The sequence below is a fragment of the Ceratotherium simum genome, chromosome 4 (assembly GCF_057802395.1).
Source record: "Ceratotherium simum simum isolate JZ-2026a chromosome 4, ASM5780239v1, whole genome shotgun sequence".
Taxonomy (NCBI): Eukaryota; Metazoa; Chordata; class Mammalia; order Perissodactyla; family Rhinocerotidae; genus Ceratotherium; species Ceratotherium simum.
The window spans coordinates 58,887,817-58,907,186 of NC_141903.1; the positions used below are offsets into that span (position 1 = coordinate 58,887,817).

General features: G+C 49.3%; 1 protein-coding gene across 3 annotated transcripts in view; it reads left to right on the top strand.

Annotated features, from left to right (window-relative positions):
* Positions 1-19,370, top strand: part of MCC (MCC regulator of Wnt signaling pathway) — a 405,732-nt gene that overhangs the window by 367,402 nt on the left and 18,960 nt on the right. For all 3 annotated transcript variants that reach the window (XM_087429918.1, XM_004420305.3, XM_004420306.3), the window contains 3 exons: positions 6,637-6,871; positions 12,118-12,324; positions 16,315-16,415. In XM_087429918.1, coding sequence (XP_087286044.1) covers positions 6,637-6,871; positions 12,118-12,324; positions 16,315-16,415 — 543 coding nt within the window. The remainder of the gene's footprint in view (positions 1-6,636; positions 6,872-12,117; positions 12,325-16,314; positions 16,416-19,370) is intronic.

Here is a 19,370-nt window from a genome sequence, read left to right on the forward strand (position 1 = left end):
AGAATTCTAATCCAAGTGTCAGTCAACCGCTCCTCAAGGTCTCAAGAAAGGAATGCTGAGGACCAGGCCTCCAGATGCCTTTCTGGCAGCTCTGATGACAGGAAGGTCGTGGTTTTGGAAGGGAGCAACAGAAGGGTAGTTACCTGCAAGGAGAATAAAAAAGGTGTCCAGCCCGCCAGTTGATGCTGTTGGCAGGAGCCCAGGGACACTGCTATTTCATTTTTGAAAAATATAGCCATGGCCTCGTCAGAAAGGGGTGGACGGACACCCACAACTAGCGACACAGGTGGTTGACAAGGCTCCACCTTGCGCTTGGAGGAATGGGGCCACTTAGGAGAGGCTGATGTGGCCAGATGTCACCTGGGCTGACCCCCTCCTCCAGATAAATCTAAAATCCTCACGGGCCGGCCCCATGGCTTAGCGGTTAAGTGCGTGCGCTCTGCTACTGGCGGCCTGGGTTCGGATCCCGGGCGAGCACCGACGCACCGCTTCTCTGGCCATGCTGAGGCCGCGTCCCACATACAGCAACTAGAAGGATGTGCAGCTATGACATACAACTATCTACTGGGGCTTTGGGGGAAAAATAAATAAATAAAATTAAAAAAAAAAAAGTTTAAAATCCTCAGCAAAACAGAAGGCCAGCCCAGTGTCACTTTCCTTCTGGAAATGAGCTGCTTCTTGGTAGAAATGAGATCTCATCTGGGGTCAGGTAAGACATTGATTAAAAACTTCAGAAAAAACCTGTCTCTGGTTTTCGAGGTGAAACAAAATGACGTGCCCTTCTAGTTTTTCTCCAAGACAAGATGGGGAGGCTGGAAAAAAAACGGATTTTTCTTTAAAAAGCAGGATGAGGGGGCCGGCCCGGTGGCGTAGTGGTTAAGTTAGCACGCTCTGCTTCGGCGACCCGGGGTTCGCAGGTTCGGATCCCGGGTGCGGACCTATGCACTGCTGATCAAGCCATGTTGTGGCAGCGTCCCATATAAAGTAGAGGAAGATGGCACGGATGTTAGCCCAGGGCCAATCTTCCTCAGCAAAAAGAGGAAGACTGGCAACAGATGTTAGCCCAGAGCTAATCTTCCTCAACAACAACAACAAAAAAGGATGAGGAGTTGTCTTGAGGATGAGGATGGGACATGGTGGAGAGGGACAGAAGAGAGGAAATTTGAAATTGATGGCTGCTTGAATAAACCGACGTGCACATCCTGTTGGGGCCAGGGCAGCCAGAAGCGTGGGGTGTCTCAGGCCTGGCCAGGGTGTGCTTCCTCTCCCACCCTCGCCTGTAGGCCACCTTGTGTGCAGTGTGCTGAAAGATCCACTGAAAGCTAAGGGACGCAGAGCAAAGCCATCGTGAGGGGAGCTCAGGCAGAGCATCACGGAAGAGAGAAACCCACACGACCTGGCCCAGCTCCAGAGCAAAACAGAAAAAAGTGTGGCTCCACCCTTTTGGGGGTGGGCTGGGGTTTTCTTCATCTGCAGCCCTCCCCACCATCCCCCTCAGAGAACACCTATAGCCTCCCACCCTGGACACCCTGGAGAGGAGGAGTAAGCTGGCCCCCAGGAAAGTGATTTATTCCCCCTTGACAGCTGAGATCATCCGGCATTCCGGGCCGGAGAGTTAATGGATGATGGAACCCTCGCCCAGCAGCAGGCCGCAGGCCCTCAGGAGACAGGCAGCGCCTTTGTCTGCAGGAGGCCAGAGAAAAGGCCCGTGGCTTCCCCTCCTTTGACGTTGTTGTCATAATCGTATTCCACAGTGGAACATCAAGGGCACAAAGCAGAATCGTAATTAACCTCACCCGATCTGTCCCCGCTGGTGTCCTGGGAGGGAGGGAGGGAAGCCTGCGGGGCTGTGGTGCTTAACTTGAAATTAAACTTCCCCCTCATGAAAGCATTTGAAAGCTCTGAGCTTCCAGCAGGGGTACGATCTCTGGAGGGAGATCTTTTGTTCTTTCTTCTTTTTCTTCCTTTCTAAAAACTGTACCTACAGCAGAGATGATGAAGTAAAAGCCTTCCCCGCCTGGCCAGGGGTCAAGGCCCCAGGCCCTAGAGGGCTCCAGGACACCCCAAAGCCTGTCAGCCTCTGCCCACCCACATTCATGTTCTCCCTGATGGTTCTAGGTGGTTTCTCAAGTCCGGTCAAGCACTTGCTGCTTTGCTTCTCCCTCAGACGGGCATTTTCTGCATGACCTGCTAGGTGGCTGATCCCTGGGGGACTCCCTGAGTCAGGTGTTGGGTGTTGTGGGGCCATGGGCACAGCTGTCCCTCCTCCTCCCCCAGAGTGAGTGCTATGTGGCAGCACTAGCTGGTCCTGCCTGCTCAGGACCCGTTGTCCCCTTTCCACAAACTGGTGACATGGGAACTGTTAGTATTCCTCACTTTACTGCAGCCCAGAAAGGTGGGCTCATTTACTCTGAGCCATGCACCTAGGCAGTGGTGGGGGAAGAGCATTTACTCAGGTCTCTCTGATGTCAGAGACCTGCTCGTGATCACAGGCACGAATGTAGTGGCCTCTCCCTAGAGAATTTGGGAGGATGCTGTTACCTCACAGGTTACTAAGCAAATGCCCACTTATCCTGTGGGGTGGACCAGTGGTTCCCAGACCTGGCCGTGCGTCAGAATCACCTGGAGGGTGCATTAAAACGAAGATTGTTGGCCCCACTCCAGAGTTCCTGATGCTGTAGGTCTGGGGGGTGGCGCCTGGGAGCGTGCGTTCCCAACAAGCTCCTGGGCGATGCTGCTGTGGCCAGCCCAGCAGCTGCTCTGACATGCACTGGGCGGCACCAGCCCTGCCAAGTGGAGACTCGGCCCAAGTATTATCACTTTGTGCCTGCAGAATAATTAGAGAACTCTAGTTCCTAGTGCTCTTTGAATTTTGTAATTTCTTTTTTAAGTGAAAGGAAATAAAGGGTGCCCCAAGTATAAGTGTTATATTTCTTAAAAAGTTGTCTGGGGCCGGCCCTGTGGCTTAGCAGTTAAGTGCACACGCTCCACTGCTGGCAGCCCGGGGTTCGGATCCTGGGCGCGCACCGACGCACCACTTCTCCGGCCATGCTGAGGCTGCGTCCCACATACAGCAACTAGAAGGATGTGCAGCTATGACATACAACTATCTACTGGGGCTTTGGGGGAAAAAAAATAAATAAAATTATTTAAAAAAAAAAGTTGTCTGAAGAAAATATGACAGGCCACCTGGGTGGTAGGTACATGGGTGTTAATCTGTGTGTTTTTCTTGTGTTTAAATTTTTTCAAAATAATTTTTAATGAAAGGAAGGGCTAGGTTTGTAAAGTGAACCTCCGGTCCTTAGTCCCAGCTTCACGAGAAAGGATTTCATCCCTGAAATGGCCTCCTCCCAACTCACTGGAGGAGAAGTGCTGATCTTTCCCAGCGTCACGCTGTCCCCACGTGCCGCGTCGTGAGCGCCTCTCACACTCGGCCTGTGGAACGCTGGGTGAGCGATGCCGCCACTCCGTTTGCTTTAATTCTGTGGCTCATTTGCCTGTGGCACTTCAGGGGTCTGTCTCTCCACGTCAGGGTTGATAACCCGTGAAGGTGAGCTCCCATCCTATCTCAGTGGTTTGTCCGAGGCCTGCCTCCCGGAGCTGTCCCCGGGCAAGGCTTTGCTGAAGGATGCTGAGAGGCCGAGGGAGGGACCCTGGCTTCTCCTTGGATGAGACCCTCTTGTTCACAGCTCTCATCCTCAGTCCCCCCGCCGGGCTCCCCAGTGCCCCCAGTTGTCTCCATGCTTCTCGTGAGCTGCTCCATTTCTTGATGGAATTGGACCTGAAGTGTTCCATCTGGAGGATGCTGCTTCTCCCTTCTCATGTTTTTTAAAATACACCTTGAGAAGACAATGATGATAATTTTATCCTCCTTCCTGCCTTCCCAGCTTCCACTCTCCCTCCTTGAGATTGGTGCAGTGGCTCCCTAAGGGGCCTCCCTACCCTTGCCTCCCTGCCTCTCTTCTCAGCGCAGCAGCCAGAGGGATCCTGTTAAAATGTAAGGCAGATCATGTCACACCTCTATTACAAACCCTCCAATGGCTTCCATTCTAATTCTAGAGAAAAAGACACAGCCCTTGTAAAACCCTACGTGACCTGGCACCCTGCCGCCTCCCACATACACCCTCCTCTCTGACCAGTTCTTCCTCTCCCCTAGCTGACTCCGATTCAGCCACAATCTCATTCTTGCTGGCCAAGCTCGCTGCCTCAGGGCCTTTGCATTTGCTGAGTCCTCTGCCTGGGTCACTCTTCTTCCAAATAGCCACATAGCTCCCTTTCTCACCTCCTTTAGATCTACTCACATGTAACTTTATGATGAAGGCCTTCCCCACAACTCCGTTTCAAATAATAATCCATGCCCACCTTGCATTCCCTATAACTGCTTCATTTTCCTCCATGGTACTTCTCACTGTCTGATGCACTGTATATTTTACTTGCTCGCCTCCCCTATTAGAATAGGAGTTCCACGAGGGCAGGGATTTTTCTAAGCCTGGAAGAGCACCCCATGGTAGGCACTCCAGTATTTCTTAAATAAATGAATGATAGCTATATTCGAGTGCTCGCTGTGTGCTGGGCAGTATTCTGAACACTTTACATTTACCACATTTAATCCTTACCCAACCTTATGAAGTAGGCTCTGTTATTACTGTCATTTACAGATGAGGAAATAGACATGGGGAGGCGGAGTCGTTCTACCTCTAAATCTACTAAGCGTATAAGATGCTCTGGTCACAGGTAAAGGTAGCACCTCGGTCTCAGAGTTCTCCAGTGAAACGGAACCAATAGGATATGTGTGTGTGTAGAGAGAGATTGATCGATTGATTGATTGATTGACTTTAAGGAATTGGTTCAAGTGCTTATGGGGGCTAGCAAATCCTAAATCTGCAGAGCAGGCAGGCAGGCTAGAGACCCAGGGAAGAGTTGATGCTGCAGTCTTGAGTCTGAAGACCGTCTGGAGGCAGAATTTCTTCTTTTTGGGGAAGGCTTTTCTCTTACGGCTTTCAACTGATTGGATGAGCCCACCCACATTATAGAGGGTCATCTGCTTTACTCAAAGTCTACTGATTTAAATCTTAATTACATCTAAAAAATACCTTCATAGCAACATCTAGACAGGTTTTTGGCCAAGCAACTGGGCACCAGAGCCTAGCCCAGCTGACGCATGAAATTAACTATCACAACGTCTGAAGAGGTTGTGTGTGGTCAGGCTGATCTTGCTCCCTTCATCTCCAAGGTATGTCCTCCCTGTCCTGATGGGGCAAAGGGAGTGGGGGGAGAGTTTCTGGTGCTCAAGAGCTTCTAGTCCTAGCAGGAGTTCTCTGATTTGAAGACCAGCCCAAGCCCTAGGATGTTCTCTTCCTCCTGTGCACAGCCAGCTGAGCAGCAGAGCTCCAGACCATCATCTCTTCTCCCCCTGCTCTCCCCAGAAGCCTTGTCTTCTTGATATTGTGTCATGTACAAGAGTAGAATGGCCCTTTATCACACCTAGGTTATCAGAAGGAGATTACCTCTGCTGGGTTGGAGGCCTGGGCCCATTACCTCTGTTCCAGTGTGCAGTGAGGAGGGCAGGCCTGGGCTCGTGGAAGCCAAACAGCCTGTGGGTACCACTTCTTGCTCCTGGCACAGCTTCTAGTGACGGGAATCTTGGGAAGCAGGGCTGTGGAATGAGAAGGCTGTGACCCAAGTCCAGTTGTACCAGTTTCCAGCCTCATGACTGAGCAAGCCACCTAATGTCACTGAGCCTCGGTTTCCAAATCCACAATGACAAAGACAGTAATGCCAGCCTAGCCTGTTTTGACAAGAGTTAAATGGGCCCCTGCTTGTTACACTGCCATCTTTCCAAAGCTACTTCCGTGAGGGCTATGTCAAGTGTAGGCGGGTCCAGTGTAGGTCCAGAGAAAATGCTGTAGGTCCACGCTGGCCTCAAATGCTCGGGGACCAACTAGGTGGAGTGGGCCTCCATCTGAGCCAGTGGGGGCAGTACCCCCACTGGCTGGAAAAGGCCAGAACCCTCTTGAGAGCCTCAGTTTTCCTGCGGTGTTCAACCTTTCATTATTATGGTCTGGGTCCTACAGAAGCCTTCACATGCCCCAGTTCCTGGGGTTCAGCCCTGGGTTCCCCTTAGGTCTGGCAGCCTCTGCCCAAGATTACACCATAGGTATTTTGTTCTTCAATTTGTTCCCTTAACGTATCCCTTTAGATCCTATTCACAAGTACACCTATTTTTATTATACGCATACTATTTTTCATCCTGTTCACTTAAAATGTCCTCACCATTGTCACAATTATACTGTAACGTCCACACCATTTCCCTCCTTTTGATATGTACTATAATTCGTAAACCCTGTATTCCATGAAACATCTGTGTATGTGTATATTTTGTTGTTTCTGTGGAATTATTTCCTTAGAATTCATTTCTAGGGTCCACAACATTGTGTTAAAGGGTGTAAGCATTTCTGTTATTCTTCACACTTATTTCTTTCCTAAAAGTGGCGTCAATTTGCCATGCCATGAAGAATGCTCTTTTTGGACCACCGTTCAAATACTGCTGGGGAGACAGGGTGTGGAGAAGAGTGAGGATGGAAGACCCATAGCAGTGACTTGGAAATGTGATGTGTTTTGTGTCTGTCTTCTCAGCACAACCAGCTCCACGGCCAGTAGCTGTGATACCGAGTTTACTAAAGAAGATGAGCAAAGGCTGAAGGATTATATCCAGCAGCTCAAAAATGACAGGGCTGCAGTCAAGTTGACCATGCTGGAGCTGGAAAGCATCCACATCGATCCCCTCAGCTACGACGTCAAGCCCCGGGGAGACAGCCAGCGGCTGGATCTTGAAAACGCCGTGTTGATGCAGGAGCTGATGGCCATGAAGGTATCCATGTGGGTGGGGACCTGTTTGCAAACTGTGTTTCCATTCACCCCGCTGTGCTCAGGAGGAAGTATAAAAAGGCCCTCTGAGAGCAGCTCAGCCGGTGATGAGAAATCAACCCCATTCGTGTTCAGTCGCCTCTCTCTTGGAGGACAGCCAAAGCTGCATTTATAGACAGGGCTGTTTCAATGTGCCTGGGGCTCACTTGGGCTGGACATGTTCCTGGAGGGGTGAGTAGAACTCTGGAGAATGCCTACGGGTGTCCCAGCCCAGCTCTGGAACACCTTGTTCTCCAAGAGAAGCCAGACCAGACCTCCGCAGGATGGAGCAGCCTCTGTCCATCTGAAAGGACCCCTAATCTCCAGAATGCTTACAAGGGCTTCTTGGGTTGATGCTGCAGCTGTTAACATGAGGCGGGGGAGAACAGGGCGAGGCCAGTTGCAGAATTTGGACGAGAGCCCTGGTTTCCTAACACCCCTGTCCCTTTGGTGCTGTGTGGAGCCTGCTCAGATCATAATGCCCTCCTGTGAGGTTTGCTAGTGCTGTTCAGGTCAGTGTTTCCTGATAAGATCTTGGGCTGTTCGCCAGGCCAGCTGAGTTATCTGCTAGCATCTCTAGAGCAGGGGGAGCTTTCTTGGAAAGCTGGTGCCCCTCACTGGGAAGTGGTTAAACTGCCATTCCTTCAGCAGGAAGCACTTTGCATGTTTCTGGCCAGGGCTGCCAAGCACTAGGCCTTCACCTGCTCTGTGCTTTCTCAGGAGACAGCTGTGGCATGATAAAAATATATCGGGTATTTGTTCGCAGTTCCTGGCACAGAGCTTCAAAAAGCTATGGAATTTCCTGAGTGACAGGAATGTCTTTTTTATGCTAATGAAGTGACTCATGGTGGGCCCCAGACAGCTTCAAGATGGGGGCTGGTCACCAAAAGGACCAAGCATGTGATTAGAGCATTGGGACTTTCAGCTCCTTGACCTCCAGAGAGTTGGGGGGAGGGCTGAAGGTTGAGTTCCATTGTATGGCCAATGATTTAATCAGTCATGCCAGTGTCATGAAACCCCAATAACAACTCTGGACACTGAAGCTCAGAGAAGCTGCCTGGTTGGTGAACACGCTGATGTGCCAGTAGAGTTACACACCCTAATTCAATGGGAAGAGGGCACAGAAGATGGGCGTTCTGGACTCTTGCAGACTTCACCCTATGTGTACTCTTTATATTAAAACTCTAATCCTAAGTATAGTGCTTTCCTGAGTCCTGCAAGTTGTTCTAGCAATTTATTGATCCTGAGGGGTTCTGGGAACCCCTAAATTTGCAGGCAATCGGTGAGAAGTGGAGGTGGCCTGGGGACCCCCTGAGACTGTGGCTGGCCTCTGAAGTGAGGCCCATCTGTAGAGAACTGTGCCCTTCACCTGTGGGGTCTATGAGAGCTGCGGGAAGTTAGTGTCAGAGGTGAATTGTATCACATACACCTGGTCTGGCTGGAAACAATAACCGCCCACCAGGAGCATGTCACTCCTGTGTCACTGCAGCCTGCTCTCAGCAGGCCCATGGCAGAGGTGGGAACTTGCAGGGGCCGCTCCGCACAGGACTCTGCTGCCGGGCCTGCTAATGTGGGGAGCCAGGGCTGGGAGCCTGTTCCTAACCCTGCTTTCCAAACTCTGCTCTCCTGTGCACAAAGGCCTGATTTGCACAGCCTTGGATTCTGTAGTCTCCCTGGCTCCCAGGAGTTCAGACGTGAGGGAGGGGCTCTCAGGGGCAGAAGCCAGGTCACCATCAGTTTAGGAACCAGAGGCAGGTCCTTTAGGCCAGGGTGGGTCATCAGGGTGCTTGTAACTGGTCTCTTCTATTGGGACCAGCACTGTCCTCAGAAAAAAAGAGCAGACCCATCTCTGATTACACCGCCTCGGGAGAGGGGAGAGGAGCCATCAGCAACGGTCATCCCCGACACACTCGGGTGACTTGCTGAGCACGTCATTGCCCTCAGTAGCTGCTCAAGCTTGAGTCTAGGTGAAGCCTGGGAAGACTCTGGGCATTGGCAGCAGATGCAGGAATCGCCCCTTTGTTTCTAAGCTGGTTTATCGGTCCTACCCACTCAGCTCAGACCCTGACTTCTGCTCCCTCTAGGGGATCCTCATGCACCATTGGATGATTCTCCTCATTGCCCAGGAGCCGGCATTGGGTCCATAATCACAGTGTCTTGCTCCCCAATCGGGAGCCCTCTTTGTGGGCCTTTGCACCCTGTGGCCTGAGCTATGAGATTGCCCTTCCGTTATTTATTCCAAACACTATGTTTCCTTTGGCCAAAGACTGAAGATTTCCTTTTTATATTCAGGGCAATCTGTTGTGCAGTAAATTCAGTGTTATTCTGACCAGGAAAGACATTTTTGGTGGCATAAAAGCTCTAATATTTCCTTTGCTACTTGAAAATAAAATAGGACACATCTTACAAATTTTCTAAAAGAGTAGAAATTATAAAAAGACGGGAGAGAAATAACACATAATATCATGATCCAGGGGCAGCCATTGCTGGTATTCTGGCTTGGTTCCCTTCCTATGAGTTTTTTGATGGATAAACATCACAGTCATCTCCCTTCCCTGTGCATCCCTTGCAGTGGGTACGAAGATGTGTGCTCACCCATAACAAATCCATTAGTAGCAGATTAGGTTGGCTTTCTCCATTTTGTTCTAGGATACAACTGCTGAGAAACTCGAGTTTTCTGTTGTTGTTTTTTACTTTTTATATGTGATCTTTAGTAAACACCTTTTCATTTCTAGATGACCAACTTGGTTCCTTTTCAAACCCATTCTTTTTTTGAATATCCTTTCCTTTCATTATGACTCCTCTTCCTTTATCCCTTTAATTGTTTTAAATATTTATTTGCTAGTTTTTCACTTGTTATTTCTGGTTCTCATAAGTGCTGGTTCTCACTTTGTTGCATCTGCTGATTCTATCTCAATGTGATTCATTTCCATTTTCTTTGTGTGTGTGTTGGGGCGAGCACATGCGAACTAGGTCATCTTCGGTGGATATTGTGTTTCCATGGGGTCCCGTGGGTCCTGGGTTGTAAATGTCCCTACACAGTGGTTCTGTGCTTAGATCTGTTGGGACTGGTGGGTTTCAGAGGTTAGGACTAGTTTTTGTTACATTCTTGGCTTACGATTCCTGTTCCACACCTACACTTCACACAAGTTTGAGGTTCTGATTCCTCAAAAGAGGCTTTTCTTTCTTTTCCCACCCAGAGCCTGAGATGACAAGTTTCCTCGGCACATCGCCAGAAAGGAAGTCTTCTAGTCTCTTACTCTAGGCAGTACTTCGAGGGCTGGCTCCTCTAGGGGTCTCAGTTCTGGCTCTCTGCCCTGCCCTTGCATCAGTGCTAAAAGCCCAGGTCCTAGTGCCTCCATGCTGGTCTGATGCCTCTGTCAGCCAACACTACAGCCACCTCACCTTTCCCCTTGGGCGGAGGTCCCTCTTCATTTCTGGAACACGTGAATTCATCTTTCCTTCTTTCAAGCTTGCGTTTATGTTTGTTCTGGGTGTAATTATCCACATTAGCTCATTATGCAGTGTTGCCAGAACCTTCAGAATCCTGCTTCTAATGGCAATAGAAGAGAAGGCTTCAGTGTATGGAAACACCTTTCATCTTGGTTTTATGTCTCAGAAAAGGTTTGGCATCTTCTCTTGAGTAGTCACTGAGCCCACTGCCTTCTCCATGTCTAATGCCCCCCAGCCTTGAGTATTACAGGCCATGATGGGTCCCTCTAGGTATTTCCCCACGTTGGAGGGCAACAACATCCAGTCCCCTACCCCCTAGTCTGGCTTATCGAGGAGAGCACACCAGGCCTATGGCTTATTACCTCAGAGAAGGGTCACTTTCGGGGTGACTAGAATCAGTGACCTTGGTGAATCCCTCTCAAGGCAGTGACTCAGCGTTATGAAGAATCCTTTTAAAGATTTTATTTATTCAGTTTTTTCCCCCCAAAGCCCCAGTAGATAGTTGTATGTCATAGGTTCACATCCTTCTAGTTGCTGTACGTGGGACTCGGCCTCACGTTGGACGGAGAAGTGGTGCCTCGGGGCGCTCCCGGGATCCGAACCCGGGCCGCCAGCATCAGAGCGCGCACACTTAACCGCTAAGCCACGGAGCCGGCCCAAGAATCCTTTTAAATAAGATCACAGAGATAGCTGGGGAGACTGACCTGATGGTCATGTGGTGGTGGACTCACCCTCCAGCAGAGTTGAGGAGTCAGGAGTCATGTATGGGCTCACCTTGAAAGGGAGGGACTTTCAAGAGCCTAGGCTCTGAGCCAGACAGCCTGGGTTCAAACTGTGGCTCCACAATTTACCCAGTAGCCAGGGGAAGATGGATTTCCTGCTGCGTGCCTCAGTTTCCCATCTATAAATGGAGGTACTCATAATATCTACCTCCGATTGGGAGGATTAAATAAGTTACTTCATGTAAACACTTAAAACAGTGTTATTGCTCAATAACTGCTGGTGATTTTCATTGTTATCTGGCTCCTGGTCCCAGGATAGCATTGTCCCATTCTAGAGTCACTTATTCTCCTCAGAAAACTCGAACTTGAGTTCTCTAAGATACTTGGAGAAGTTACCTGATGAGTAGTCACCTGTGAAGGGTTTTGTGTCTATTGATTTCATCTGGGCCCCCTGACATAGACAAGAGCTGGGGGCGATATCATTGCTGTGGGCCCTCCCTACCTGCCTGGCTCAGCTGCAGGGCACCAAGTGCCATCAGGGGTGGTTAAATATGTGGACTGGTGCCATGGAAAATGGAAAAGGAAATGGGAATTGGAAGGGACCTAGTCAGACTCAGCCTTGTATGCATGACCCTCCTTTACGACCTCTTTGGCTGATGGAGCTCAGCCTCCACAGGCCAGAAAACTGGTTTCCAACAAGACAGATGTGTCGATTTGGCGGGGGGGTAGGCAATGTTCTAGTTGTTAGAAAGGTTTTCCTCATAGTGAACCAAAACTGCTTGCCTGTAATTTCTACCCATTTATCGCAGTTCTGGTCCATAGAGTGACAAAGCACATGGCTTTGTCCACACCTCCTCCTCCAGATGTGTGGAGACAGCTGTCACGTCTCCTCCCAGTCATCTTATCCCCAGCTGCGAGTGATAACTCTACCGCAGGTCCGTGGGTTATAGAGGCGAGTCCCCTTCTCACTCACCTGCTTTCCCATGTCGGCCCTGCTCTCGCATCGTGGGCGCCTCATATGCTCTGTGCTCTGTAGGAGGAGATGGCCGAGCTGAAGGCCCAGCTCTACCTCCTGGAGAAAGAGAAGAAGGCCCTGGAGCTGAAGCTGAGCACTCGGGAGGCCCAGGAGCAGGCCTACCTGGTGCACATCGAGCACCTCAAGTCCGAGGTGGAGGAACAGAAGGAGCAGCGCGTGCGGTCCCTCAGCTCCACCGGCAGCAGCGGCAAAGACAAGTCCGGCAAGGTAGGACTGACGGGCGCGGGGACACCTGGGGCTCGGGCCTCACTTCCTGCCCAGTTACCGCCACCGCTCCTCACTGCTCTGCGGCCTCAGTTTCCTTATTTGCGTAGGAACTGCTGGCCATTGTAGATATCCAAAAGACGGTGACATTTTGAGTGCCAAGAAACCAAATCCACGTTTTTTTAAAATCCTACTTGATGTAACAGTGAGAGCATTTCCACATATCATAGTCTTATCAGGGGAGTGACCTTGCACTGTCCGATAGTCTGATATTGGTTCACCTCCTGTTACTGTCCTGTTTCTCACGGCGGCCACCATTTGTTGATCACAGAACTCTGAGGAAGGAATAGTTATCCCCATTTATGTGAAGAAAATCAGGCTCGAAAGAAATGAGGGGGCATACAGTTTATAAATGGCAGAATTGTGATTTAACCCAAACTTGGCTAACGGGCCCTCCTCCTGTCGTCTGTGTTGCCTCCTCGACTTCTGCTGGCATCTCTGCCGTCAGCGAGGTGGGAGCAGGAAGCAGCCTGAGGCGGAGGAGGAGGAAGGCAAGCCCTGGATTACACACAGGATGTCACAGAAAGTGGGCTGTCAGGTGATACCGTCTTGCAAATTCAGACTGTCATTAGCCCACAGTTTTATGTTGCCTAGAATCCAAGCTCATTCTGTCATACTATATCTCAGAATTATTCCAAATACCGCATTGGAGTAAAAAAGCTCTGGACCCTGAAGAATTATATCCCTCATCCCAGGGTACTGAAATTCTGTGCTGCGTATTTTCTGTTCCTAATAAATGCTAGCTTCTCCTCACCCTGGTTTGTTTCAGGCCCAGGACTCATGGGCATGCACTGACTTGCTGTCTAATGAGTGGCTTCTCACAGCCCGAATGCAGGGCTGTTTCTGGGGGAGTTGTGTACCACAAAGAAAGCAACTTGTGGATGCCGTGTGGCAGTGAACTGTCACTCCCTAAACAGTTAGGAACTCTGAAGCATGCTTCACCAAGGGCCACCACTACACCTGGCCCACCTCTCACCCACTAAGGAGCCAAGGAGGCCACGGCCATGGCACCCAGCTGGGCCAGCTCTCCCAAGACCCCGGCTGCTTTTCAGTCATCCATTCAAGAGATGTCCTGGCCAGGTGCTGGGGGCAGTTCCAGGAGTTTGAATTCCAGTGGGGGACAGTGATGGGCAGACAGATGATCATAACACATTGACAGTGTCCTGAGTGCAAGGATTAATTCTGAGTGTGTTAGGAGGCCACAGGCCACACACAGAATCCAGATTTGGAGACTGGGGACAGTTTTCTGAACGGAGACCCAGTGGAGAGTGGGAGCTAGCCTGATGAAGAGGGCCAGGGCAGAGCAGAAAGTCCACTCTAGGCTGATGGAATGGCCCCAGGGAAAGACCCAGAGGGAAGAGAATTGACACACTGGCTGGAGAGGTGAGCCGCTGTGCTATCCCGAGAACAGTGAGTAATTGCTGAAGGGTCTGCAGCAGCTGGGGCTCCGGAAAGGTCACTGCACAAGTGCACCGTGAAACATCTGCCGATGCTTGGGGAAGCAAGTCAGGGCAGACAGCAGCCAGCGCAGAGCTGCTTCATACCTGGGGCTCAGGAAGATGGGGATTTCTGTCCCATGCCAACACCGCAAAAATCTCTGTATGGCCTTTTGGGTTGGTCAGCAGTCACGCTGGGACAGAGCCCAGGAGACAGAGCTCCGGTGTTTGTGTGTGTTCTTAGGGTGGGGTGGAAATGGCCTTGCCAGGTTCTTGCCAGAAGGCCCATGATCTGAGCATTTTCCCCCAGTTCTTGGTATTTATTTTCACTGGGGGCAGCACTGTGTTATGTGGAATGGCTTCAAAGTACGGAAATCTCTTTGATGGAGAGGGCCAGATGTTTTTTTTAACTTTATTTTTTGTACATTAGAGTAAGAAGCTTTATAAGAGTACCTTGTGTTGTTCAGGTAATGAAATTAGAGTAAACTGATTATCTTGTCTTTGAAATATGAGATCCATTTACTATTTCAATAGACTCTCCCTTCTGGGCTCTTCATTTGGTCTTAATTGTTAGTAGATGAGGCAAGCAGGCTGGAGCAAACTGCAAGGAACCAGAGAGTCAATATTTCGGGGATTTGGGGTCACACAGACTCCGCTGCAACTGCTCCCCTTTGCCGTTGTTGCATAGTAGTGGGAAAGCAGAGATTACACAGACGCAAATGGACGTGGCTCTTTTCTAATAACACTTTATTTATGGACGCTGAAATTTGAATTTCATATAATTCCTACATGTGACTAAATAGTCGTTCGATTTTTTTTCATGATTTTAAAAATAGAAAAATGATTCTTAGCCTGTGGGCCTTATAAAAACAGGTGGCAGCCGGATTTGGGTCCGGACGCCCACTCTTGCTCCATAGGGTGGGTGTCGTGCTTGTTTTAAAACTGCCCTCCAGCCAACGAGCTGGGTCCCAGATCTCATCCAAGTTGCATTAGGTCTTTGTGGTTTTGTCTTTATGCAACAGATATCACCAAACATGTTCCGTGAGAGGCCCTGGGTGAGGCAAGGCTGTCCCTGTCTTTAAGGAGACATGAAATGCTAACATCACGTGGGAGTTGATATACAAAGAGAAGAGGGTGTTGGAATCTCGCCAGATTCCATGGGCTGGTGGATGGGGGCTTGGGTCCACAGGGCCGCTAGATGGAGAGGAGGGAGGGAAAGCCGTGCAGGCAGAGGGCATGGCAGAGGGAAGGGGTGTTTAGATGCTAGCTGTGCTGCTGCGGAGGAACCCCCTGGGTGTGGTGGTGTTTCTGTGTCAGAGTGGGCTGAGGGAGACCCTGTGCCCTCCTGTCATCTAGACTCCTCGCACTGGCTTCATACTTCTTTGTAGCTCTCATCCCATCACGTTATAACTTTGTTTACATTCCATCTCCTGCAACAGATCACAACTTTTTATTCTCAAGCCTGGTGTGTAGTAGATCCTCAGTAAATGTCTGCTGAGCAAATTCTTTTTTTTTTTTTTTTTTAAAGATTTTATTTATTTATTTTTCCCCCCCAAAGCCCCAGTAGATTGTTGTATGTCATAGCTGCACATCCTTCTAGTTGCTGTATGTGGGACGCGGCCTCAGCATGGCCGGAGAAGTGGTGCGTCAGTGCGCGCCCGGGATCCGAACCCGGGCTGCCAGCAGCGGAGCGAGCGCACTTAACCGCTAAGCCACGGGGCCGGCCCCTGCTGAGCAAATTCTGAGATGAGCGCCTCCCCCGGCCACTTTATTATGCAGCGTAGCTGCTGCCCTGGGTCTCTATGCAGAGAAAGTGGAGTGCCCAAGCAGGTGTGGTGACTGCTTTAGGCACAGTGGTAACTCCATTTAGGATTCAGGAGTTCTGCCTCCTATGTTTCCTCATCTGTAAAATGAGAGGATTTGGTTTCAATGAAGTCAAGCTCCTGGCTAATGCTAAGACACTCCTGTTTTCCTCCTCCTTTCCTGGGCTTTCTAGATGATGACACTGAACCCAGTACAGCTCCTAAATCTAGGGAAGACTGGTTTTCTCCCCAGGAGAAGTGGGATGGGGGGCCAGGATCCTCACATGTATTTCCCACTTGTCTTCTGTGAATTTTGAGAGGCTTAACCCAGTGGTGAAGGGCACTGATCTGGAGCTGGCCGACCTGGGTTTGCATCCTGGTTCCACCGTGTCCTAGCTGGTGACTTGGGGCAGTGTCACTTCTCTGTGCCGTCGTTTTCTCCTTGGTAAAATGGGGATAATGACAGCATCTGCTTCAGAGGGTCATCAAGATGATTAAGTGAGAGAATATGTATGTTGAGCCCTCAGACCAGTGCCTGGCTCCAAGTGAGTGCTCATCACCCCCTGGCCAAAGGTGAAAGGTCAAAGATGCCTGGGGCAGAGCTGCTGTCCTGCCTCCACGGTCTGCCCCCTGCACTTCCAAGGTGCTCTCAGGCATGGCTCCAGATCTAACAGGAACTTGTTGGCTCTCCTCAGGAGTGTGCGGACGCTGCCTCCCCAGGTCTGTCCCTGGCTGAACTAAGGACCACGTGCAGCGACAGTGAACTGGCTGCGGAGTTCGCCAGTGCCATCCGGCGGTAAGCACCCTTCCCACGACCCACACAAGCGATTTATTCCAGCAGAGACAGCTTTGTTCTAAGTTCTCTTGCCTGCTCTTCATGGATCATGACAGGCCTGCCTAGGAAGGAGGAGGTGCTGATATGTCCTACTTTTGCCCAGGCCATGGAGGCCAGGTGTGGAGAAGCCCTTTTGGTGCCTGGCCTTTCGAAAGGGGAGTGACGGGGAGAGTGTATAAGCAGTCATTTCACCTGCAAATAGAAAATGTCTCGCTTTGTTTTTTTGTTGTGTTGTTGCGTTGGCTACAGTGTTAAACGGTGTTAAACACCGACAGTGTTAAACGGTGACGATCAAAACAGGCTTCTTTACCTTGTTTCCAACTTTAGTGGGATGCTTCCCCTCAGAATCGCTGGCCCTTTCCAATCAGAAGGCCTCATGTATTTATTCCGTTCTGGACATTTTTCCTCTATTGTTTCAGTGTTTCTTTCTCTCCTTCTTCAAGGAGAAGCAGATGCTGATTCATTAGTTCTGTCCTCCATATCTCAACATTCCATACTCTCCCCATCGCACTCTGTTCTAGAGCAGTGCTGTCCAGTAGAAGTGTAATGCAAACCACATACGTAATTTTATTTTATTATTATTTTTTTTTTCCCCCCCCAAAGCCCCAGTAGATAGTTGTATGTCATAGCTGCACATCCTTCTAGTTGCTGTATGTGGGACGCGGCCTCAGCATGGCTGGAGAAGCGGTGCGTCGGTGCGCGCCCGGGATCCGAACCTGGGCCGCCAGCAGCGGAGCACGCACACTTAACCGCTAAGCCATGGGGCCGGCCCTTCGTAATTTTAAATATTCTAGTAGCCACATTAAAAAAGTAAAAAGAAACAAATGATATTCACTTTAATAACAAATTTTATGTAACCCAATGTGTCCAAAATATTTCAACATGTAATCATATTTTTAAAAAGATATATTAATGAGATAGTTTATCATCTTATGCTTTTTTTTTTTTTTTTACACTATGTTTTCAAAATCTGGTATATATCTTACACTTACATCACATCTCAAATTCGAACTAGCCAAGATTTCAAGTGCTTGCTGGCTGACGTGGCTGTGGCTGCCATATCTATCAGATAATGCAGTTCTATAGAGGTTCTTCAGCTCAGTTTTCCAGATCACTAATTTATCCCTTAGCTGTATGCATTGTGGTGTTTGGCTTATATGTTGAGCTTTTTATTTTGGTGATGAAATCTAGCATCTCTTTTAATGATATGATATCCTCTTGCATCTCTTTGAGGATATTTATTATACTTATTCTAAACTTTTCTTTTGTCTGCTGTATTAACTCTGTTTCCTCACATGTAAATTCTTTTTAGAGTTGAGTTTTGTGACTCTTGGTGTTGGCTCACAAGCTCACCCTCTGGGCTTTCTGTTCCTCCTGGTCGACAACGGCTCTCTAGGCTGCGTCTCTGACCCAGGCGTCTGGTCCCCTCCTGCCCTGATGGCCAGCACCTCTGACTGGAGCTCCTCTGAATCGCCTCTTCTTTTTGTAGCAGCTCTCTTTGGGGTACATTTTGAGTTGTGGTTTCCTTTTTCAGGAAAAAATCTGCCCTTCCCTTTTTATGATTGCTCATGGTTTCTGTTATAGAAAGAGCACCCCTTGCTTTCTAATATGCTCAGGGACTTTACAAAAATACATTTCCTATCATTTCTGGGGATTTAGGGTAGGAGGGGCAGGCTATTGTCTGCTGTCTTGATCGAGCCAGGCTGTTATTTTATAGTGTGGCTTCCAAGCTGATGGTAGATCGAAGACTGCCTTGTGGGGAACTTCACTACCCTCCTGATTTACTCACTGTCACTTTTTGTCTTTCCTCCAAGTTGTAATAGCTCTGTTTTTACATTGCCAGCACCTCTGGCCATGTGGTTAAATTGTAATTGCTTTGCTTGAGGCGGGAAGAGAGAAGCAGCACAGGAAAATGCCCTCAAAAAATCCTAATGAGTAGACTGTGCCAGAAACATGGGATGCAGATCCACTGCCTGCTTCCAACTGGGAGCCATTTGGATGTTGTATCTGTAAGCTAAGCCCCTAAATTTTGCAAATTCCCCAAACCTCAGAGGCCTTCGCTGCCACAAGTAGGATGCAGGTTCTGCTGACTAAACATAAAGAGATTTCATTTGTTCTGTCAGTCACGATGGATTTCCAATAACCAGCCTGAAGTTGGTTAGTATGGATTTCTAATCAAGACCCAGATATATGGAGCCAAGAAAGAACCCACAGGGCTACAGCAAAAAGGAAAATAACATAATTATATTGTAAATATAGCTTAGAAACTGGAATAATCATTTCATGAGGGTATATAATATAGGCACCTGAGGGCTGAGGTTTGGGGATGTTTTCATTTTTAAAAATCCAGTGGACACTAACACCTTCTTTGAAGGTATTAAATCACTGCCAAGCTAGAGGTTGAAGTGAGTTGAGGGAATCTTCCCAGCATTTTCAAAAATATTCCTCCCTTGAAAAAGGATGTTTCCAGACACCAAAGTTGTGGGCCTGGGCATCCAGACTGAAAAGAGAGAGTGTGGGGGGGGCGGGGAGAGGCTAAACAGTGGTCTTTTCTTGAGGAGAACCCCTAAGGAAGGTGCGTGTGACATTCCAGTCGCTGATTCCAGGCTACTGCCCTGTCCCAGCCTAGTCTCCCCGCCACCTAGACGGGCTTCAGCCTCAGGCGGGCCTTTGCCACCCAACCCTGCTTTCAGTGTGTCTTCTCTCAACCTTCTGTTTGGAACAAAACCAGGACTCCATGCAGTCACACATTTACTATGTAACTCCCATCTGGTCTGACTTTGTTCCCTCCACTTCCACGAACATTTATTGCAGTTCATTGGCTCTGGTATTGCCATAAAACCCCATCTGTATGACCAGGTTTCCAGTCTTGCATATGAGGATTTTTCTCATCAGGGTACCTTGTTTTTGCTGTCG